The sequence below is a fragment of the Mytilus californianus genome, unplaced genomic scaffold, assembly GCF_021869535.1.
Source record: "Mytilus californianus isolate M0D057914Y unplaced genomic scaffold, xbMytCali1.0.p SCAF_5, whole genome shotgun sequence".
NCBI classification, from domain to species: Eukaryota; Metazoa; Mollusca; class Bivalvia; order Mytilida; family Mytilidae; genus Mytilus; species Mytilus californianus.
Window position 1 is genome coordinate 74816341 of NW_026262701.1, and position 26348 is coordinate 74842688.

Below are 26348 nucleotides of genomic sequence, written 5' to 3' on the forward strand. Positions count from 1 at the left end.
AATGAATAAAGCAAAGGCACGGCCCATGCTTTGGTTAGGGAAAGCCAAACATAATTTGGACCAACCATGGAAGTAATATTTAAAAGGAATAACAACGACTAATTAGCATGTATTAACAGCCTGCAGAGCTCTGTACTAAAGTCATGTGATTTTATCCAATTATAGTCTCAGCGGCAATACCCCTTTGGTTACTATCTGTGATACCGCGGTTGTAAAATGGCATCTGTAATTTCTTATCAGTCACGTGATTTTATCGAGTCCGGTAATTATAAAGCACCTGTGTGAAATCCGAGGTTTATTAATAAGAAGGTGGCGCTGTATCATATAAAACCTCTACCTTCAGAAAGAAGTCGTATGATGTAAAAAACTTGAAAAACGGACGAGAATTGTTCAACCTACAACAGTTTAGCATGGAAAATTGTATTTAATTTAGCATATTTTTGCTTTTTACCGTTTGTTTTAAACTGTTCTAAAAGTATTTTCCGGTTAAAAGCGGATCCCGAGTAAAACAGTTAAATACCGATGAATCGATCAGGTTTCACATGATGTTGAACAAAATAATGTAGACAGATGTAGACATAGAATATTTTACTGTTGAAATGTGCCAAGTTTATAGAGATTTATAAAAATATTTACTTTCAAGTAATTGATTACGTTATTGAAACTGGACAATTAAAATCGGGATCATAAGTTCGTAAACATGTTAAATTTATATCTATTTTAAAAAAGTGTTTACAATTGAATACTAATATTAATGTACCACGTTACAGCAAAAAGAAAATCAACCATACAAAACGAGCTTGACGCTATCTGTCTAACCGCAAATTTATTTTATATGAATTTGTTTATGTACAAATTAAAGAATAGAAACGTTTAAAATTGTGAATATTTGATTTGCCTGGTATACACGGAAGACTTGGATTATTCGTATTTAATAAAAGGGGGTCGACACATATTTTTTTGTACAATCATCTTCTTAACTTTCAGAAATGGCTTCTTAATTAACTGGTTTTAAGTATTAAAATTGAAAATGATCCACCCTTTTTCTTAAATTCAATATGTGATAACTGTCGGCCTAAACTATTAAGATCGAAAAAGACATAAATAGGAAAAATAGACTAAAATCAACATTGAATGACTGACTCTATTCGGTAGCGTACAGCAGCGGAATGTAACGAGTGAACTATTCGGGTTACTTCGTACGTACATACGACAACAACTGGTCTATTCGTAATTTTCCGGGAACACGAAAATGACCGAAAAGTGTCAGTGATTTTATCTATCACATGCCGAGAGTCAATTACCATGCCATATATTAAACCAATTAACGAGTTATCGAAAGATGGGCGGTAACGCAGATGAAACCTTTGAAGTGACGACGTTGTTATTCCTTTCAATATTACTTCCATGGACCAACAAAACTAAATTGGAGGTGCACAATGGCATTATAAGGTAAATATTCTAAAAAGTTTCATTACGATTAGGGATTTACAACAAATGAAAGGGTGAAGCAGATACAAATGTGTACTTTAGTCACATATTGTGCAGATTTGACGAAGTCCGTGTCATCCATAAGTAAAAATCACTCTCAAATGAATAAACAAAATAGGAGGTGCACAAGCATATCATGTGAGTCAGTTTCTGTGAGCGTTTTATAAAATTCTGTAGAGCAGTTTAGGAGCTTTTTCTGATACAAAAGTGGGACAGAAAAACGAATGGCCGAACAAACAAACACGAACGGCCGAACAAACAAACTGACGAATAAACGAACAGAGGAACAGGCGAACTGACTGACTACCCAATCACTATATACTGCCGCTTTAGAAAACGAGAGGTATAATACCAATAATTAAAATGATAACAAAAAAGGATTAACTTATTCTAATCAACCAACCAATCTTTCAATTAATCAAGGACCACTCCATTATGAATTTATTCTATCAACGTTGAATTGCTGTAGCACAACAGTTTCAGGTTTTGTTTGTTTGGTTTTCTTGTTGCGGGGTACGATTCTTTTTTTATCGGAGTCTTTTAAAACTTGTGATACGATATGGCTTTTTTCTCATTGTTGAAGATCGTATGGTGACCTACAGTTGCTTCAATCCACGTCAGTAAGTCTCTAGCGGATAGTTGTCATTGGCAATCATACCACATCTCTTTTTTGAATATTAATTAAGAAGGGTGTTAGATACAATAATATGCAAGAGTATGCATGTTACATATCATTCTGTGGACAGTTTCCCGATGACTCATAAGATGGTTTGCTTAACCCAGACTTAAACTGACAATTTGCGGAGTTTTATTTGAATTTATCTATGGAAAATACAATGTTATCGTTCTGACTATGCACGTAATATTTGCTGCTGCATGATAGTCATCCATCCTTATAATCCTAGATTTTGACCCTATTAAGAGTTGAAAGAGCCGGCGCCTAAGTCCGCTGGTCTATTCAGTTTACATCCCATAAAGTATACAAGCAACGGGAATACGCGGAATAAGGCGGATAATGATGAGAAGGTTTAATGATGACTATAAAAGATAAAATTGAAAATAGTTTTCACTCTTTCCTTGGCAAATTCTCAGAATTTATAGGAGAAATTGAATTCAAACGTCGTAATTCTTTTTTGTTTTATAATATCAAGTTGTTAAGAAATCCAAAACGAAAAAAAAAAACAAAACGAAAACACTTTCGTTTTTAGTTTTTTGTTTTGTTTTTGAATTCTTAAAGCGAAAAACGTTTTTCGTTTGACTGTATCAGTTGTAAGAAATCCAAAACGTAAAAAACGAAAATCTTTTATTGTATGTTTTTCGTTTTTGTTTCCTCAAAACAAAAAACGAATGGACGCAAACATACACGGACTGTTTTATGTACCCTTTCAATAATTTCTAATTTATTTTTAAATTTGTGATATTAGAATATCCATAATATTCAATCGTCTTTATTTGATTTTCTTGTTAACACTGATTTTTACAATAAGATCAAAATACGCCTTTAATGATCTGACGACATTTTCCAATATATTATCGATGGAGGGCAACATAGTGGTCATTGTTTAACAAAGTTTTTAACCTCTAAAAAAATAAGTATCAACGGTTTATAAAAGCTATGTCTCGGACAACTTATAGTTTTAGTTCTCATCATATATCTTTAAAGTAGTTGTGCCCATTAGAAAAATAACCAAAAACAATTATAGCAAAAATTTCTTTGGGATCGCTATCATGCCTACTTTTTTTCATTAACCAACGTCAGTTATTTTATTGCACTAAATGTTGTTAACAATGCCCTCAGTGCTATAACAATGACACCAAGGTTCCTCTCTGTATTGTTAATTGCTAATAAAACCTTAGCAAACTTCATATATTATATATTATGTTATGCCTCAATTTCTAATGAAATGTGTATGTACATCTATATCAGATGTTCATATAAGTTATGTCATAGACGAGTCCGGAAATCAATACCGATTAACTATCTTAGCACGAATTATGTCCGTTAGAAATGTGATTTTTACTACTGTGTAACAATTACACAGTAAGCACTCTTACCTTACATTTTTGTTCACAACATTTTTTTTATACGATCAGTAATAAAATTGTATATTAAAAAGTTCTTTGTGAAATTAGATAATTTAGCGCAGATCATTTGTTTTAAAGGAGCAATACCTCTTGCAAAAATGAAATATATGGAAAAGTGATATCGGGTCTACATTTATTGATATTGTTTTAGCGTTTTAATGAACGAACAACACTATTTTGAAGTTAATGCGTTTGGACAAATGCAATATGTGCATCGGTAGGGGACATTGGAACGCTTTTGGTTTATATATTTGAAAGTATTACCATTTTAAATACATTTTTGTCTAAAAGATTTTTAATACTTGACGCAATAATATTGAAAGATGTTGATTTCAAGAATGGGACTATCATACAATATACTAAATCATCGTCTGCGATGAAAGAAGCAGAATGCAAGACACAGGGATGCTAATCCAGCGGCGGTGTAAACCATTTGTATATTTTTTATTTTTTTTGTATTTCAGAAGGAAGAAGACACAGATGCTTCATATATTGTTTACAATTGCCTTATGTTACGCAGTTTCTTGTGTCACTTGTCTATTGTCCATGACTTAATTCGTATCGTCAGCGACGGCTTAACAACATTCAGTGTGTTTGTCATGTGAAAATCACATTTATTATAAGTAATTGAATAATTATATTTGGTATATGGGATCCTTGCAATTTCGACATGTCTGTCAGAGAGGAATGATCCTCATTTCATGGATCAGTGAGTAAACCCTGCGATTCAAACTGGTATAATTCTAGAACTTCAGAGTTGACAAAGGTAGCGACTGTGACTTTGAGATGAAGAACAGCAATAAAAGCTCTGTTCCTTTGCTTTTTGTATGTTTTTTTGTTGTGCATTTACTGATTTTGTGTCATGGATGAATACCCCATATCCTTTGTTTTTCTACTATGAATGCAAGCCAAACCTTCATCTCAGTCGATATTTGAGATCCCCTGGCCACACTTAGGCAGATCTATTTATTTGGGATGTGTTTTACGCAGCCTCAGTTGTAATTACTTTACCTTCGTCAAATTTGAAATTTGAGTATTATACCAGCTCAAATCAGTATGTATTTCTACACAGTCTTTGTTGTAATAACTCAACTTTCGTCACCTCTGACATTTTAGAAATGTACAAGTTCATATCGCACATTACTCTGTTGTAAATACCTAATACCCCCGTCACACTAGGCCACGATCGCACTATGATCTCTGAAAAAAATGCAAGTTTTGACGAACGTAGTACAATCGGGTAGATCGCAGTAAGGTCGTGGTACAGTCGTGGTGAGGTCTTCTTGATCGTGATGAGCGTGGACCAACTTTGAACATGTTCAAAACAATCGTGGTGCGGTCGTAGCGAAATCAGGTTGTAGTAAAAGCGTAGTGAGAGGGCAGTAAGGTCGTGGTAAGATCGCAAAGGTCGCTGTACCATCGTAGCGAGAGCGTAGCGAAAGCGAGATTCTAGTCGGAGAGACTGCGCTACGATCTCACAGCGACGTTACTACGACCTCACTACGACCATCACGTTCTCACCGCGACCCAACCACGCTTCTACTACGACTATACCACGTTTATACCACGCTGTTTAAAATCATAGTACGATTCTAGCACGCTCATGCCGTCTTCATCACGCTCTTCTTACGACCTGACTACGTTCATACTACGACCATTTCGAGCTCTAGTCGTGCTCATTGTCATTGTCACATAAAATATATAAAAAAAGTAGTAATGCGCCTCCAACCATTCTACCATGTTTTGTTCTTCCTCTAAGGTTAGGTCTGCATGTAATTTGGACCTCTTGTCCTTTTGCTCCAACGGCTCAACCATGCTTGACACATCTGTGTCATCCCCACTTTCGTTCACTAAAACATCGTCATTTGATCTTGATGGACCAGCAATAGGTTATGATTCAGGTTGGATTGGTCATTCCGACATCTCTACTGGATCAGGATTCGTATCAGAGGCCCCTCTGCCTCTACCTCTACTCCTACCACCACGCCCACGAGTTATGGTAGATTTTGGTGGCATGACTGTGTTGTTTCCGAGAAATCTAAGTATTAACGAGAAATAGAAGGAATGGAACAGTATTTATATGGAACACGATGTTGACGTTATTGCTGAGAGCGTAGTAAGATCGGGATATGAACGTGGTACGATCGTGGTAAGAGCGTGCTTAAATCGCAGTAGAAGCGTGGTAAGATCGTGTTGCAATCGGATAAATCGTGGTATGGTCGTAGTGAGAACGTGATGAGCTTAGTAAGATCGTGATAATCGTAGTGAGGTCGCAGAATAAGCATAAAGAGAACGTGGTATAATCGTAGCGGGATCGTTGTAGAAGCGTAATGAGGACGTAGTAGCATCGTGAAAACAACGAAAATTTACATTTTCATGCCGCTCATACCGCGACCTCACAACGATCTGAATTTATTTTAGATCGCGGTGAGCATGGTGCGATCGTGTTCTAGTTTGAAGGGGGCATAGCATACGTCATTTTTCAATTGTACAAGCGTTGTTCGATTTTAATTGTATAAATTTAAAGATTGTTATAGTTAAATCAGAAAAGATTGATATTATTCATTTTACATCATAATCATTCTGATGAAGGATATCTGTTATCCAAATATTTATAGATACTTACATGTACATTTAATGTTTTCTTTTTTTAATAAAATGTTGTTTTGTTCACTTTTTAGGGATTTATATATATATATATATATATATATATATATATATATATATATATATATATATATATATATGTTCAGCAAATTTGATCTTGTCATGCATAATTGTGGAGTGTCCACAAACAACTGGCAGGTTTCAACTGATAATTTCCTCGTGTTCATGGTTCATTAGTCAATATTGAGTTTTTGTGGTTGGGTCTGTTTCACAGATACTTTAAGCAATATGTCAACTATAATTGATGTATTGAATTATTGCAACTGTACAAGTATGTGTATCATGTTTGATCTTACCTTGACTTTACTTTCATGCATTATTGGTCGATGTAAATATTTTCGAGGTTTAGTCCGTTTATTCGATATATAAGGAATGGTTAAACTATACCTGGTGCATTGGATGAGTGGAAGGTGTACAATTATGTCTGACAGTGTTCATCTGACCTTGACCCCATTAAAATGGTGCATTGGTCAATGTTTTGTTTTATAGTTATGTCTTTTTCTCAGAAATTATAAGCAAAATGTTAACTCTATTTGATGTATGGTATGATTGTTAGGGGAACATAACCGTCATCTGACCTTGATCTCATTTACCTGTTTCATAAATCATTGTTACAGTAGTAAACCATTCTTATTTTAAAAGACATGCAACATAAATGTAATCACGACAAGTAAAGCAGGCGAGACATTTCTGCGTGTGCACTCTTAGACTTGATATCAGAGGTAGCCTGTAGATTTGACATTAATTCTTAGAAGATGTACATTTTGTACATTGATATTATCTCTTCTGTCTCTTTCAATTGTTATTGTGTCGGCAGATGCATCACACGAATATACACAGTACAGTAATAAAGAGAGAGGTAGAATAGTGGTTTATTAAATGAATTCTGAATTATCTCTATTTCATCGTAATGCTTCAGCAGAGGGTTGGATATATATGCAGGACTCGGAGGTGCGATCGGGACGCTGAAGTGCGATGGGCTATGCCGAAGTGCGATAGTTCGTTCGCTGATGTGCAATGATCTATTTGACGCGTGATGGCTAGTTTAATATCTACACATGTGCAGTTATTATGAGAAGCAGATTTTTTAATAGTTAGTGTATATATTTACATTCATTATTGACTATGTCTGTCCTTAATTCCAGTTGCATACTAAATGAGAGATCGTCCTCTTTGATTTTCTGCATGTGGACATAATTTTACGTTAACATTTTATCTTTACTTTGTTCCTCTCATGGTTTCCTCGTTTACCGTAATATAATAATACGGAGAGTCTGTCTGCGGACCCGTATGTATTTAGAGAATGCCATGCTCCTTCGTACGTAAAAGGAACCTTTTGTTAAGAAGGCAAACTTTCCCCTTTCCACAATCCTCACCGTTTCTCGTAGTAATTAAAGTTTATAAGCCCCTTATTAAATTAAAAACCTGGAAAACTTCTTCTTACATACAAATTGACTTCTACATCGACATGAAAAGCATGGAAAATGTAGTTTGTGTAGACCATCGCACTTCAACGTTATCTCCATCGCACTTCGAACGTCGTAGCTATCAACAAGATAACATCACAATGCGACCATTCACTTCAGCGTGATCAAAAACGCACTTCAGCGTCAAATCATCTCACCTCAGCGTGACCATGGCGGTTCAGAATACCATTACGGTTCAGAGTCCTACATATATACTTAGATTGGGTTCATATATATAAACACCCGCATGCATTGTAAATATAAACCGGCATTACAAATATAAATAGGCATTGCAAATATACTTAGTAACTATGAATATAGATTGGCATTATAGATATTAGCAGGCATTATAGATATTAGCAGGCATTATAGATATAAATAGTCATAAATATATATAGGCATTATCAATACGAATATGCATTATAAATATAAATAGGCATATATTTCATATGACCGAACAACAATTTCAAGGTTTATAATTATATAGAAGAATTTCTGTTATGAATCTTATCCTTTTTCAAGAATCAATATCATAAAGACTTGTTTGTTAATTCAGGGATATCCTGTAAAATACAGCAGTAGAAAATAGTTTATAAAATATGATTATTATCTTTTTAAAGATATATGCTTCATCAAAATGTTATATTATATTGTCTGTAATTCAAGGTGAGACCCCGTATTATCTCTCATGAGCAGGACCACGTTGGGGTGGGATATATTGTTAGATTGGCATTATTCATATAAACAAATCAGGCATTATAAATATAAATATTTATTGTAAATACAAATAGGCATTATGAATATAAAAAGGCTTTATAGATAAAACAAACATTTCATATTTTTCATGTCGGGGCCTTTTATAGCCGACTATACGGTATGGGTTATATTCACATTGTTGAAGGTCGTACGGTTGCCTTTAATTGCTTACATCTACTTCATTTGAACTTTGGTGGATACTTGTCTCAGTGGCTATCATATACCACATCTCCTTATTTTTATATTATAGATATAGATAAACTTTATTAATATAAATCGGCTTATCAATATAAATAGGCATTATAAATATATAATGGCATACATACGATAAGAACTGATTTGTCTTTTTCCGACTTCATACATTGTATGACCGAACAGCAATTTAAAGGTTAAAATATGGTAAGACTTGTGTTGTGAAGCTGATAATTTTTCATTAAAAAAATATCATAATGAATTGTCTGTTAATTCAGAGAATTCGTGTATAATCCAGCCGCAGGAGAAAGGTTATAAAATATGATTTTTATTTTCATAGAGGTTAATGTTTCATAAAATTTATATTGTTCTCTAATTCAGGGTAAGACCCCATATGACCTTGCAGCAGAAGACTCTGATGATGAGTGTGAAGATGTGGTAGAATACTTGCAGGTACATATTTATTTTAATCATATAAAATAGTTCATCAACAATAAAATAACATGTTATATGGTAGATGGACATGTTGTTTTGAAATTATTTTCATTGAGTCATGGGACGAAAATAAAAGAAAAAATATCGAATCTTGTGGCAGAATCTTTTATCTGTATAATCTTAATACCATCAACATGTATAGTAAGGTACAGTAAAACAAATATGACATTGAATCAATATACACAAAATATACATGAGGAAAAAGTTAATGATGTGCAATAAATATGAAGGATTACAGTGCTAGTCTTTATTTTGGAAGAAATGCAATTGGGGATCAATGAACACGAGAAAACAAGACATACATATATAAAGAGTATGTAATAAACTACTCCACAGGTTTGTTTAATTTCACATTTGAATAGCGTCTTCACAATTACACCGGAAAACATTTCTTTAAAAAGGGGTAACCGTTTTAGCTTTTGAGATACCAAATGTTGAAAATTGTATATATGCATGGACTATTACAAAAATCAGCAGACACTTTTACATGAATTTAGCAACCTTTTCTAGTCTACAAGTCCACATATTGTTTTTTAATTGATATATGATTTTAATGGATAACGATTATATTAATTCAGATGAAAAACGTTTAATTTGCGGTGACGTCGCTTCGTATAGCGTATATATAATATCAGGTCACTTTCACACTGTGTAACGAATTTATCTGACCGACCACCTAAAGTAAAAATTAAGACGTAGTTAAAATAAATTATAAATACGTTTCAATTGTAACATGTTACAGTGATCACTATGAATGAAAGTCAGTCTCTCTAAGTTTGCTAATACATGTTTTGTCTTAAATCTTGAAATATTATAAATATGTATGTTAACAGTTTATGTTAAATTGTTTTTTTTATAAAGGAAAGTAACTCTAATACAAACTACTACTAACCGTGTATTTAAAAAAAAAACACGTCCACTGACCTAATATTTAATATACACGGTTTCCATGTGTTCGCTTTTAACTAATTACATTCCAAAAAATGTAGTCGAGGTAAGATAATATTAGTTACACCAGTTGTTAGTAAATTTATTTGGTATATACGTGCGAAAGCCAGCGAAGCTCTCGCCCAAATGGAATTTATTTAACCCGTATATATCGTTATAAATTATAGTAACATTGTGTAACTAATTTATCTTACTGACTATCTTTTTTCAATATGGGGAATTTAGACGTAGTTGTAAACCATGATATCACAATGGTAACACAACACTAAACAGAACATTCAATTATTTACACGAGAAATTCAGCGTCTTTAAGAACTGTTTTTTGCCTCAAAAAAGAGGCGAAAGATACCAAAGGGACATTCAAACTCATAAGTCGAACATAAACTGACAACACCATGGATAAAAAGAAAACGACAAACACACAAACAATAGTACACAAAACACAACATAGAAAACAAACGACTGGGCAACACAAACCTCACCAAAACTTCGGGTGATCTCAGGTGATCCAGAAGGGTAAGCAGATCCTGCTCCACATGTGGCACCCGTCGTGTTTCTCATGTTAGTTCAAACCCGGTAATAAGTCTAATTCGGTAGGTTTCATTCGTGGAAAGGGGGCGGGATCGTATTTACGACATTTGGAACATATCTGATAGAATCTGTGAAACGGATATTCCATAACGGTCAACCAACTCGTGATGGCGTCCGTAAAATTTACGAAGGGGTGATTTTTACTTCACCATTTAGAACTCTTGGTTTAATAGCTTCCTTGTGAGCAGCAAACCTCTATCAAGGAAATCATGATTGGAAATACAATCCCTGGAATCCCGTATCAACTGGGAGATACAGATCTTCTAAAATTCAATTTGACCTATTTTTCGTGCATTCATCATTCATCGTCCGTTCTGCGTGCATGTTCTGTTCATTCATCGTAAATTCAACGTGTGTTCGCTCATTGTTCATCATTCCGTGTGTTTTACATTCAACGTGCGATCAACGTTCATTAATTCTTAATCGTGTAATTTGCACTCAACGTTTGTTATTTCTAGATCAGTCAATATTCATTCAGTTTTAGTTCATTTTGTAAGTCTTGTATAACCACTACGTTCTGATTAGAAAACATTTTTTTCAAATTGCGAGATATTCTGAGAATATTAATTTTCTCATCTACATGTATATTATGATGTTATAAAAACAATTAACTATAATGTGTATTCTGATCAACTGGGAGATACAAAATGTATATACTCCGTATGCAGGCTCTGCTGGAATGTTGCTACATAGAAATGGAAAGTTCACAATTGGGAAGCTGAAATCAACTCTTTTGCCGTTAAGTTTTGTTTTCAATCGACCCTCATTGTCAATTTCCAGATGTAAGTTAAGATATAAGCCATACTTAACTGTTGTATCCTTTATCTCAAGTTTGATGGGATAGATGTCAACATAGTCACCAAATTTTGAATTATTTAGTGATGAAGCATGAAACATTATTACTTTGTATTTTTTACAATGTATGTTAATTTGAAAACACCACCGTTTTGATTTTTTTTAAAATGAACGTAACTCTACTATTGACTGTGTATGTCAAATAAAACACGCATGCTGACCTAATATTAGATATGCACGGTTCCGAAGTGTTCGTTTTTTATATTTCCAAAAGTGAATAGAAGGTTAGATAAATATTGATACTCATCACTTCAACTGTTCGGCTATCAATTTAACATTTTGAGGCACTGCGCCTAATATTGACTAAACGTCAATGATGCAGCAACGCAACCGCAAAAATAACCAAAAAAGACACCAAGAGGGCAACATACAGACATAAAAAAAGACTCGTTGTTTATAAAGAAGTAGGAGACATATAAAGGCTCAAACCGACCCAACATGTCACTTGGTGCATTATAATAGGAAAACTTAAATGTTCGACAGAAAGAAGGAATCAAGTTACACGACGTAATGAAAAGACTACACACACGTTATTATCAAAATGGCACAGAATACTAAGTGTTCACATGAATTCATATCATCTATGTGCCAACATTCCTTTTAACCGTAGAAGAGAATATATTTAAGAAAGTAAATAGCAAAACATCAGTTTAGCACATTCCAGTGGCAGGCATCACTTTTACGATCTCCGCTAGGAGTAAATGTCACCGTCTCGGATATAGAATTTTCGGACTTTTTTGGGATTAAAATACTCTTGCATACAAAGGTCCAACATTTTGAGACTTTCAAAACCACCTCATTCTGCATTTATTAGGAATGTGATACATTTCTGAAGCTCATCATTTTATTATAGCACGTAGATAATTCTAAAAATCCCGTTTTGTCGCGTGATAGTATTCGTTATAGATATAAGAAGATGTGGTATGAGTGCCAATGAGACAACTCTCCATCCAAGTCAAAATTTATAAAAGTAAACCGTTAATGGTCAAAGTACTGTCTTCAACACGTAGCCTTGGCTCACACCGAACAGCTATAAAGGGACCCAAAAATTACAAGTGTAAAACCATTCAAACGGGAAAACCAACGGTCTAATCTATATAAAAAACGAGAAACGAGAAACACCCATGAACCATATCAACAAACGACAAGCACTGAACATCAGACTCCTGACCCAGGACAGGTGCAAACAATTGCAGCGGGTTCAAACGTTCCAATGGTACCAAACCTTTACCCTTTTTCTGAAACAACAGTGTAACATCACAACATAGAAAGACACACTATAAAATATCAACTGAAATGGCTTAACTCAATCAAAGGACATATTAACACCAGTGAACATACACTGAACAAATAAATTTGACCTATGATACAATGTAAATACAAACTAAATATCTGGATTACAAATTATCAGACGATGAATATATGATTTTTATAAAAAATATATCTTCTTTACAATAAGCACCTGCAGTTTTGATACGTATTCAGGAAAAACCTGTTTCCTTATTACAGGAATACGTATAGACATAATCTCGGAAATAAAGTCCTGTTCTATTTGTACCTAAAAGACCTAACACGAATGTATACTATTGACCATATACCTGTCAACATTTGCAATATTCCTGTCAATCTTATTAGAAAGGTTCTTGTTTTGTCTGATTTCGATTCGATGAAATTACAATATCCACCTAACGCTACGTTCATGTGTCATCATAAAATATGTGGTCATTCTTTCGATTTGACTATTGAGAACAAATTGTTGACTAAATTTATACTTCAACCAACGAGTAAGGAATAACGGTTTAAAGTTTATAGTAAATGATTTGTTGATCCACAAATGCGGACGTACCTTTTGATGACAAAAAAACAAAAACAAAAAAGCTGGTTTATGTGTACGTTTTCACTGCTTAAACTACCGAAGTCAGTATTTGCAGCCTTTGGAACACGTTTTAGAAAACAGTCGCTGAAGTTAACAATAGAAGGAAATCGTATTTTTTTTACAACAACACAGTGGAAAAAATGTTTCAAAAGTCCAAAACAATATGACGTCTTATTTGAAGGCTGATAATTTAAGGGTATATGCATTAACTTTCATATACAAAAAATACCATCAGTAGAAATCTCGTTTATCAATTTTTGAAGTATAACCAACTATAAGAAGTACCATGTTATAAAGTATATATAATGTGGGATTTAATATGCTCCAGCTGTCAATTTTATCGTTGGGTTGGGGAACATTGGTATCCTCTTTGCATAGTCTTATAGAATTTCTGTCTTTATTTATTGTCTACAAATTATGATTATTCGTGACAAACAAATACGTTAGGAACACAATCAATTATCAATTATAATTTGGTGGATAACTTCTATGTGAATATAAAAGCTTAGATACAATATGATTACACCAGTTGCTATTTAAAAGTTTTATCAGGTTCGCTTTTCCCTCTGAGGTATAAAATGATTCTTTAAATCCAGTACTCAGTACCTCAGTTTATTGCTTTCATTTTACCATTCATTTACTTAAATTTTAAACAAGTTTCGCAATATCAATTTCAAATACACCACATTTCACATTGCTGTTATCATGATTTTGATTTTTCATATGTTGATACGGACAAAACTATGTAATTATAAAACAGAATTAAACAAATCCTTTCTATGTTTTTCTTCAATATCACATTTCCCTTATCATGACCTTATTCGCATATACATTTAATCATGTAGTAGACATTCAGTGCGTTTCTTAAAATACATAAATAATAAAATAAAAGTAGTTCAGCAATTGTGTTCCTCCCATAAATAATATTGAGAAAAGACGTCGTAAATAGTACTACATGTAGCCTAAGTACATACAAGTTAAAGAGGCTTCCACATTTTTGCCCTTCTGCTAAGTGCACGTTTATTTATTGATTATATATATTTTGCAACTGTGCTGATGATACACTTTTAGTCGAATGCGATGGGGTATATGTATGTCCCCACTGATAAAAGCGTGAGCAAAAAATTCCAATTGACATTATGCCAGTACTTAGTTGTATGCTGAAAATGAAATGTACATGTTTACATAGTTGAGGAAGCATGAAAATGAGTAAAAACAGTTTAGAGTCCCCACTACCCCTTTACGAAGCTAAATAAATGGTTAATGCAAATACTTTTTATATGTCTCACATCTTACATTGCCTAGCCCCTGTCATTTTAAAAATCCTGGATTTTCTTTGATGTGAAAACTCTTTAAACTCATTACAACACAAACAGTAAGAAAACAGCAGAAAATAGCATTTCTTGTTCCTACGATACATATTCTCACTCGATATACAATTCTTACGTTGTGTTATGTTCATTGTTCCCATCAAATAGGCACATTTGCGCCAGAAACTACTATACATCTGTATATAGATCAAAACATACTACAAACTATTTCGGACCAAAAAATCTACAAATATAGATAGAAAGCAAACAAAAAGATAATTACAGGGCACATAAAGATTATTCTAACCTTGCAGGGAATAATGAATGATTGATTGATTGTTTTCTGTTCATTCAACGCCAATTATATTATGCGGTATAAGAACAAATGAACGACCAATCCATAGGTAAATCTGCAAATAAAACAGAACAAACAAAACAATCTTCAATCTACACTCAGATTCTTAAATAGCAGAAAACTTAAAGATATGCCATACGACGGCTATTGATGAGGTTCCAGACTTGTGATTAACCCTTACCTTTTTATTTAGTTTTCAATAGCAGTATATCAACCAAGATTAAATAAACAAATAAAAATATACATCTTATTTTGCCTTTACTGGTAAAAAATACTTGCACTGATATATCATTTTAACTCTAATTCACAATATTTCCTGCCTTGACCAACCCCCTCCCTCTTTTTCCTTGCTTGGTTCTTCGTTCCTTAACTATTTGTCAAAGCATGAAATAATATAAAATGAAATGTTGAATAATTTAAACGATATGTTTGCAGTATAAACCCATTTTCAATCTATTGATTTCAATCTGTATTTGTTTCGGAGTTTCTACGAGAACGACTGACACCGAATAAAAAAAATGGGAACATTGAACAAGGGTTAGTGAACTTCTATTTTTTGTAACTTCCAATTTAGACTAATGAAGGAAAATTCGACACAATAATATTGTGTTGCAAATTGCAATCTAGTTTATCCCCATTAATCATTATAATTTACTTTTTCACTCCGTTCATAATGGATATTAAAACTTTCTCTTTGTTTGTCTTTACATAATGATTCAGGTCAGCTCCTGACTCAAATTGAAATAAAAAAGAATACAACATTCAGATACGGTCTGTTTTCATGTTTATCACTGCACTATATGTAAACTATTTTCATCATTAATATAGAATTGTACTTAGCGACACCAAACAAAATTTGAAGTTATACAGGAAAGTTTAAACATATACACTGCCTTTGAACTATGGCAATAATGTTGCAACATGCTGTAAAATTTTAAAGTATGCGGCTAAAAAAAGCAAAATAACGATATTGCAGTAGTTTCGGATTATGGTATCTGTGATTTCTATATCACCTCTCTAGTTTGAATTGTATTTGACCCTACTAGTTTCGTTTACTTCACTGTACTCACCATAATCGTATTTTGTGTTATTTCATAGTATATTTAATACATGTTTTTGGGCATCTTTTTTGGCAAGACAGTATATTAACTTATAATTTTATAAATATTGAATGAAATATACTAACATGGTTTTTGGTCTTTCTGTTCTGTAGACTTTCATGCCAAAAGAAGTAACACCAGGAACATCTCAGCAGAAATATGCAAGACCAGCAGTTAGAGGTTGGACTTTAAATATAGATAAATGTAGATCTTGGGTGTTCTTCAATGAGGAAACTGCCTCACAACATACAAACACAGTAACAGTTCAACATCTACACATACAATTGAGAATGGAAATGGGGACATGTCTATAAGCTATTCACAGCTCCAATTCATTGCGAAACATGAAAAGTTGTAAATGAATTAAACAGAGACTATCAAATATTTCCCATCAAAACAAATATCCCTTATTGACAAACACATTTAAATTTCACAAAATCTTTCCATGTAGTTTGTTATTCATGAAAAAGGTATTAGATCTTACATGTATCGAAGATTTTTAATCTTGTGATATCTAGAAATTAATAAATCTATCGATTCACTGCTTATACATGTACAAAATCTGCGTGAAGTACATGAATGTATATTTATATATCCTTTGTACTGATTTCTTAGGATAAAAATATATATATATATATTAATATCAATTACAGCTGATATCTCTTCTAGCTGCATTTCTATGCTTAGTATACATATCTCACTCCGATACAATATTTTGTGTCTCCATAACAAATCTTATGTCCTTTGTACGGAGTACTTGTGTGTTACTACACTGTTCCAGATAAGGGACAGGGTTGTGTGCTCACAGACATGTTCAGCCTAACCACGTTATGTTCCTTTGTTTTCCTCTTATAGTTGATGTGTTTCCCTCGGTTTTAGTTTGTAACCCGGATTTGTTTTCTCTCAATCGATTTATGACTTTTGAACAGCGGTATACTACTGTTGCCTTTCTTTTTATGCCTGTCTCGAGCCTGGACTCTATAGTCCAGAGATTATCGTTAGTTCCTTTCTGCCATATTTTTTCTTGATTGTTGTAGTATGAATCAGGAATTTGCTTTTTAGCTCACCTGACACAAAGGGCCATCACTTGGTATCCGTCGTCTGTCATCATAATCTTGTCTCCCCTTGAAAAAAAACTACTTGTCCAAATACTTTAAACTTGATCTGAATATTTATTACGTTGTCTGGTATTGAATTGTATCCGTTTATTTCAGCTCTCACTAATCATGAGTGCTGTTGCTAAAAATAGATCATCGGGGTAAAATGCCGTTTTTCATTTATCAAAAACAGAAAGCAGTTTTAGATAAATGAAAATTTAATGTCAAGTAAAGATATATCTGTCATGTAATATTCAGACGAATGTGATTACCTATTCTAGAGTTATTGCCCCTGAAATGTTCATTTTTAAGACATTTCACGGTTTCATGTTCTAACTTTAAAATGTTAAAATTCAGCAAAGTAAGATGTACAGATATGTCAAATGTTCAAACTCGTGAATTAACCCTTTATTAAATTTGAAAGACATTTTAGCAGAAATTTTAATAAATACTTGTAGAGAGAAACATTAAATGAAAAACATGCGGTCAAAGTAAGATAAACAAATAAGTCAACATGACCGTAAATGTATTTATTAAAGTTATGTATGTAAACATTACCACGTGTATTTGATTATAATTAATACACGTGTTGAATGTATATAATAGGTTAAATGTTTTTCATTGGTTGAGTTAGAACTGACCATAATATTTGAATAAGGTCAATTCAAATATTTCGTGCTATACTTTTGGCGGTTGTGTGAATATAAGATATTGTCATTCGAGGTTCGCTTTTGGTGCAGTAAAGTTGTAAGCTAGTGCTTAACCTGAGTATGTCAGAGATTAGAAAAGGAAGTCCAATGTCTGAAGGTGAGACTGAACATTCACACATTTCAACTGGCAATTCACAAAGTCGCAACCATATAGTAGAAGAGCGCCGTGATTTGGCCGACAACTTTGAACTTTTTAAAGTGTATTTTGACAATAAACTAGTTGATCTCAAATCAGATTTGTTCCGTGAACAGGACGTTATTTCGAAAAAGTTAAAAGAAGAAGTATCGCTAAAATTTAAGCACGAGGGCAATAAAATCCATTACAAGATTAACGAGGAAGTTATTACCGAGCTAAACAAGGTTTATAGCTTTGTTCCCTGTTCCGAGACGAAGGTATCACGTAGTATCATAGAACTCATAGACAAGGTTAAGGGTAGAAACAAACTTTTACGCAAAGCAGATACTTCAGGCGGTGGTTGGGCTACTGTCAGAGAATACAAAGCAAATGTCATCGCTTCGGATTCCGAAGATGAAAAGAAAATCCGTCAGGCGGAGTCCAGAGCCATGCGTACGGTTAAAGATAAATCCCTTGGTCCACATCCTTACAAGACAACTTCTAGACCAGCTCCTGTTGAAACTGCTACTTATCCTTATTATGTCAATCAGTACCAGCGTCAGAACCCGCCGCCCCAACATGATATGTGCCATGCCTGTAAACAATTTGGTCACTGGAGGAAGAACTGTCCACTACTCAAACGCAGCCAGTTCAACATCAGCAATATACCACAGAACAAGTAACAACGAACAGTTAGTTAATGATAAGTATTTAAATTTATTTTCTGGTTTTGATACATGTTGATAGTGATTATTGTTTAAATCACGATATTGAGAATTTGCTTAGCCTTTTAAGATTTTTTGAAAATTTCAAATCTAACACGGGTATTTTATCTGGTGTAAATGGAAGGTTAGCAAAAAGTATTCAGTACTGGGAGCATATTGGTGTTAATTCTTTTATTTTAGACACATTGAAAAATGGATATCTTATTCCATTTATTGATAATCCTTCGAGCATGTATATGAAAAATAATAAATTCTGCTCTTCAGAATAATGAATGTGTTAGCAAATCTGTAAATGAGCTTGTTCTTTCAGGTTACGTTATTGAGGTCTCATTTCAACCTTACATTGTCCATCCGCTTAGTGTAGCTACCCAAAAGTCTGGGAAAAGGCGTCTAATTTTAGATTTGAGCACTTTGAATTTATCGGTGAAAAAAGAAAAGATTAAATTTGAAGATTGGAAAATAGCTGTGCAATACTTTCATAAAAATGATTATCTGTAGGTTATTTTCATTTGGATATATGTCCACAGCAGCACACTTATTTGGGATTTTCGTGGGAAGATAAATTCTATTGTTTCACTGTTTTAGCATTTGGTCTTTCCACGGGTCCTTACATATTTACCAAGTGTCTCAGACCATTGGTCAAGTATTGGAGAAAAAATGGTATAAAAATAGTTTTATATCTTGATGACGGATTTGGTATGAATAACGACAATAATGAATGTATCAAAGATGCTGAATTCGTGAAACAATCACTTTTGAATGCAGGTTTTTTTCTAAACGAAGAAAAATCAGTGTTTGCTCCAATACAGAAGTTGCAGTGATTCGGTCTTATTTGGGATTCTTGTTATTTCACTTTATGCATTCCTCAAAGGATAATTGACGAATTATTACAATCAATTCATAATGTTTCCTGAGAAATTCCATATAGTTCTGCCAAAAATTTAGCCCAGGTAACAGGGAGAATTATAAGTATGTCTCCAGTGATCGGAAATATTTCTAGAATAATGACTAGATATTGTTATATGTCTATTGAAAGTAGAATGTCATGGGATAGTTATTTAGTTTAAGAAAGTAAAAGTTTTGTAATATCAGATTTAAAGTTCTGGCTTGATAACATTACAAATGTCAATTTTAAAACATTAAATCAATATAGTCAGTCGCATGTTATGATATATTCTGATGCTAGTAGCATAGCTGCCGGTGCATGTACAGTAGAGTTGGAAAGTAAAATGTTTCACTTTGTGTGGAAATTCGCTGAAATGTTAGAGAGTTCCACGTGGAGGGAACTGAAGGCCATCGAATTGGCGTTGATGTCTTATCAACATGCATTTTGCTGGAAAATCTATAAATGGCTTACTGATAATCAAAATTGTGTCAGAATTGTTCAATCAGGAAGTCTGAAAGAAAAACTGCAAAATATAGAAATTTCAATTTTTTCTATTTGTTTACCAAAGGGAATCTCAATAAACATACAATGGATTCCTAGAGGCGAAAATTTTCAAGCTTATTATATCAGTAAAATCATTGATTATGAAGAATGGGGTGTTTCAGAATTGTTCTATACTTTTATAAACGACCTTTGTGGTCCATATACAGTGGATCATCTTGCTACTTCTCGTAACGCAAAATTAGAAAGATTCAACTCCTTATTCTGGAATGTAAATACAGAAGCTGCAGGCTGTTATACTCAGAATTGGTCTAGTGAAAACAATTGGATTGTACCACCTATTTACTAAGTATTGAGAGCTATAAAACATTTCATTGCTTGTAAAGCTAAAAGTACTTAAATTGTACCGAAATGGATATCTGCGACCTATTGGCCATTCATTGTTGATAAAAATTTGAATTACAGAGATTACATATCTGATTTTATTGAATTTGAAAATACAAGCGGTATTTTTGTCAGTAGTTCAAATAAAAAATCCATTTTTGGCACTGAGCCTTTTATTGCTCCAGTATTGGCAGTAAAATTAGATTCGACAAGGATGACAAGGCCCTAGTGCACTAATGTGTATTGTAGCTGGCGAGGTTAAAGTTACATTGAGGCCCTAGTACACGAATGAGTATTGTAGCTGGCGAGGTTAAAGTGATGAGGCCCTAGTAATCGAATGTGTATTGTAGCTGGCGAGGTTAAAGTGACGAGACCCTAGTACACGAATGTGTATTGTAGCAGGCATGGTCGTTGTTGATAAGGCCCTAGTGTAAATATACATTGTAAAAAGCATGGTTGCATTCAACATAGCCCTTATGTATATATCATTGTAGCTGGCACGGTCAAATGAATATTGAACACGGTCTTGTTCTTTTTACAGTGGCAAGGTTCATTTGTATAAGTTTTTATTTTTTGACATTTTATAATATTGTTTGTTTCACTATTGCACATTTTTCAGATATTTTTTGAGTTGGTAGATTGATACAAGATTCTGATTATTCGGATGAACTATCTACATTGAAAGCTAGACTACCAGAGTATTGCTTGAGCTCACGTTCTCTGAACACTCGTAAAAAGTACCAGTATGCCTTTAATGCTTTCTGTAAGTGGACTTAATTACATAATATTACCCATTACCATCACCTGATTACACAGTTTCGTTATATTTGATTCACATTTCACAGAGTGCAAAATCGGCTAGCAAGATAAATGAAGTTATATACGTCATTATCTGGGCACAAAACTGGCTGGATTTGATAATCCTTGTAACTCAGATTTAGTAACGTTTGTTAATGAAAGAGCACAAAGAAAATTAGGACATTTTATCACTAACAAAGATCCTATTACACCAGACATTCTGCGAAAAATTGTCCATACTTTTGATCAACTTAATAATAATCTTAAATATTTAAGAACTGTTTGTATGTGTTTATTAAGCTATTCGGGTTTTTTTTTAAGGTTTTCAGAACTAGTTAATTTGAGAGGCATCGATATAACGATTTATTCTATACACGCAAATTTATATTTGGCGAACAGTAAAACTGATATTTACAGAGAAGGGAGGGATGTAGTTATTTCTAGAACTAATCTTGTGACTTGTCCTGTTTCTATGTTAGAACGGTATCTCAAATTAGCTAGTATTACATCAAAATCCGATGAGTTTATATTTAGATCTGTGAATTTTTGTAAGTCTGATAATTCTTATTAACTTAGACGTACAGGTCCGTTGTCATACACGAGAGCTCGAGAAATACTACTTTCAAGCTTGCAAATTATAGGCTTAGATAGTAAAAGATTTGGACTGCATAGTCTCCGTTCAGGAGGAGCATCGGCTGCTGCAGCGGCTGGTGTAGAAGACAGGTTGTTCAAAAAAAACATGATCGATGGAAAAGTGACACAGCAAAAGACGGTTATGTTAAAGAGTCTTTGAAGGATCGACTTTCTGTTACCAATAATATTGAAATTTTATTATGTATTTTTTTCCCTTTCTTTATTTTTCGAAGCTTTGCTGCACAGTGTGGTGTCGGGCGGGCTGGTCCCATACAAAGATGTTGAGTTTATTTTGTAAATAATTTATATTCGCTTGAATTTATGAATTAGAACATAAATATATTTATTAAAGTTATGTACACCGGTATGTAAACATTACCACGTGTATTTGTTTATAATTAATACACGTGTTGAATGTATATAATAGGTTAAATGTTTTTCATTGATTGAGTTAGAACTGACCATAATATTTGAATACGGTCAATTCAAATATTTCGTGCTATACTTTTGGCGGTTGTGTGAATATAAGATATTGTCATTCGAGGTTCGCTTTTGGTGCAGTAAAGTTTCCCACCCTCCCACCCGAAAAAATGTATTTTCTTGTGTTATTTTTGATTTATGTGAATAATAATGTGTGTAGGGTCCGTGTATATTTGCGTCCATTCGTTTTTCATTTTGAAATATCAAAAACAAAAAACAAAAAACGAGAGTGTTTTCATTTTTCGTTTTTGATTTCTCAAAAACCAAAACGAAAAACAAAAGTGTTTTCATTTTTCGTTTTTAATTTCTCTAAAACCAAAACGGAAAACGAAAGTGTTTTCATTTTTTGTTTTTGATTTCTCTAAAACCAAAATGAAAATCAAAAGTGTTTCCGTTTTTCGTTTTTGATTTCACTAAAGATGAATTTTGAATGTAATTTTAATTATTCTCGTTTTATAATGTACAATGTTTTCCTTTCTTGTTTCACAGTCATTGATAGTAAATATTGCCAAGGTAAACACCCCGGTGTTCTTTCAACATAATGTAGACAAAATAGACCGCCTGACTTATGAATTGAACTACGGTGATAAATGAATCAAAGCCTTTCAAATTACCTTGTTTATATCTTTAATAAAAAAATAAATTATTATATTTAAATATTAAACGAATCATAAATTTAAATTGTACAATACAATATTATATAAAGATGGTACAAATAAATAGATTGATTACAACATCACATTAACAAGGGAGGTTACTACTTTTTAAAACTTATAAGAAAACTACTCCGGTCGTAAAGGTATTTTCATTTTTTGTTTTTGATTTCTCTAAAACCAAAATGAAAATCAAAAGTGTTTCCGTTTTTCGTTTTTGATTTCACTAAAGATGAATTTTGAATGTAATTTTAATTATTCTCGTTTTATAATGTACAATGTTTTCCTTTCTTGTTTCACAGTCATTGATAGTAAATATTGCCAAGGTAAACACCCCGGTGTTCTTTCAACATAATGTAGACAAAATAGACCGCCTGACTTATGAATTGAACTACGGTGATAAATGAATCAAAGCCTTTCAAATTACCTTGTTTATATCTTTAATAAAAAAATAAATTATTATATTTAAATATTAAACGAATCATAAATTTAAATTGTACAATACAATATTATATAAAGATGGTACAAATAAATAGATTGATTACAACATCACATTAACAAGGGAGGTTACTACTTTTTAAAACTTATAAGAAAACTACTCCGGTCGTAAAGGTATACATGCACAGTCACTGTGTTTATCAGATCTTAAATCGAAGATAATGTCGACGGATGCAAAAGACTTTATCAATCTGAACAATAAGGGTGCGTGATCTTTACTTTTAAATTTAGAAAGGTTGATCTCAGATGATTAGAATTCATGACCAAGGTCCATTATACGAACATTCAGGACGATAATATGCTTTGCTTGATCAATTGATTGAAAAACAAATTTCCGCAATTTCACAATTCAAAGCGGGATTAGCATTCAATCATTTTGCCATTCGGAGCCTACTCGGTATTAGTTTTGCTTATTTTTGAAAGCTTCAGTATATGGTGAGTCTGGGTGTGGATGGGGGTTTTGTGAATGGAGAATATAGGGCAAAAAATATCAATAATAGAGACAATGGACCAAGAAATAAAAAAAAAAAATAGAATAATGAGGTGTTAAAATATAAAGAGAACAGAATAATTGGCAAAAAGTATAAAACAATAAAGAATAGAGAAAAATGGCCTGAAACATTGATTAAAGAAGAGAGAAAATCGGCATAGAATATCAAAGAATACAGAAATGAAGAACCCCGTATCCAGACCATCGTACTAGTTGCCTAAACCAACGTTATTTTGTCTCCGGTAGATTGTTATTGGTTATCATACGTTTTCTTTTTATTTCTATGCCTATCAATTAAGACATGAGCTTTCATAAAAAATTGAAAACAACACGTTTAATAAGTTCATGCGTCTGAAGCGCTTTTCTGGATTTACCTTCATCAGGAACGCTCAAAGCCAAACATTTGAAATCCGAGGATGTATAACTACCGAAACAGTTGAAGAGCTATATGACAAAAATACCTTAAACAAATAACCAAATTCATCTAAGGTCAACTTTGCCCGAGGGAGTTGAAACCTTAGTTTCTTTATAATTTCAAAATTTATAAACGGACAATTTTAGAAAGGTTTGTTATAAATCATGTCAGTACCGAAGTACTGACTACTGAGCTGATGATACCCTCGGGGACTGATAGTCCACCAGCAGAGGTATCGACATAATTTGCCAGCTTATTACATTATAAAAAAAGACTAAGCCGAACATCACTCTGGATTTTTTCTCAAGTGGACCTCAGCTACCTACCCTACCACACCATTACCGAAAAGTTAATAAAAAAAATCTACGGCAATACTAGGTGCAAAGGGAAGTTGGGTAGCTGAGGTCTACTGGAGAAAAAGAATCCTGGGTGTTATTCCTATTAGTTTTTTTTTAAGTAGGTCCAAAGTTGGGGTCCGCGGACAACCAACCCCACCCTTACCGAAAATTTAATAAAAAAAAAATCTAAGGCAATATTTTTGTCCGCACTAAGACAAAGGGAAGCTTAGTAGCTGAGGTCTACAGTAGAAAAAACACAGGGTATTTTTCGGCTTAGTTTTTTTTCTTCTAAAATAGGTCCAAAGTTGAGGTCAGATACCCTACCCAACCCTTACCGAAAAGTTTACAAACAAAAATTCTATGGCAATACTTTTTTCCGCACTAGGTGCAAACGTAAGCTAGAGACCTAGCGCCTACTTGATCAAAATTTGGGTACCCAGTTTGGGTATAGCATGGATTATTTTTTAAAGCTAATAAATAATTTCCTTGCCCACCATACTTTGAGTACAAAAAATAAACCTTTCGTCCAATCATAAGTAAGAGAAATCCACTGTTTCAGAAGTAAAAAGTTTTGTCAAAACAGTTTTGTGTGGCAAAAAAAAAGTTAAAGCACGAGTGCTACTTTTGTTCTTCTAATGCAGAACAATTGTTACTTTTCATGAACAATTTGACAGGATGCCGAGAATATGGAAAGCTATTTCACACAATAGTGCAATTTTGTCAACATTTAAATAATTTCATAATTATTTACGATTCTATATACACTCAAAAGTGTTGACTATTTGAAATGTAAAGCGTGCAGCACGCTGTGAGATGTATTGAAAGCGATTTCTATTGTATTTATATAATTAATGAACAAGAAATGAAATTATGAAATTCATTGAATAGTGTCTTTGACTGCTTAATTACATATTAAAAACTGATAATATAGTGGTTATAAATTAATAAAAACATTTGAAGTACGTTTGAATCTTATGCAACATTTGGGTTTATATAAACATATGAAAACTGGCTGCTAGCGAAGTGGCTGCTAGCGAAGTGGCTGCTTGCTTGAACCTGGTCTCACAAACTCCGCATTTTTATTCACGTCTTCACATTACAGGTTTCAATAAACGTTTAGTAAATTATGTCAATGTGAAGAAAATGACCCGTATTATGCCAACAACTGGTTTTAGAATTAATTAGTTTATTTCCGATGCAAAGACCTTATAAGTGAATCAATATTAATACAAAAATATGTCATCTTTAATGATTCCTCATGGGGTTTTTGATTATGCGATTACTTGGCCGTTTTTTTTTAGTGATTATTTGATTACTAGACCAAATATTTCGTGATTATTTGATTATCTAGGACTGTATTTTAGATTAATTGATTACCAAGTTTAAACAATAAATTTGTGTGTATAGCATACATATAAAATTTGGCTTGAAAGACGTT

General features: G+C 33.2%; 1 protein-coding gene across 8 annotated transcripts in view; it reads left to right on the top strand.

Annotated features, from left to right (window-relative positions):
* Positions 1-26348, top strand: part of LOC127701418 (uncharacterized) — a 305234-nt gene that overhangs the window by 218790 nt on the left and 60096 nt on the right. For all 8 annotated transcript variants that reach the window (XM_052205280.1, XM_052205282.1, XM_052205279.1 and 5 more), the window contains 2 exons: positions 9039-9110; positions 16301-16367. In XM_052205280.1, coding sequence (XP_052061240.1) covers positions 9039-9110; positions 16301-16367 — 139 coding nt within the window. The remainder of the gene's footprint in view (positions 1-9038; positions 9111-16300; positions 16368-26348) is intronic.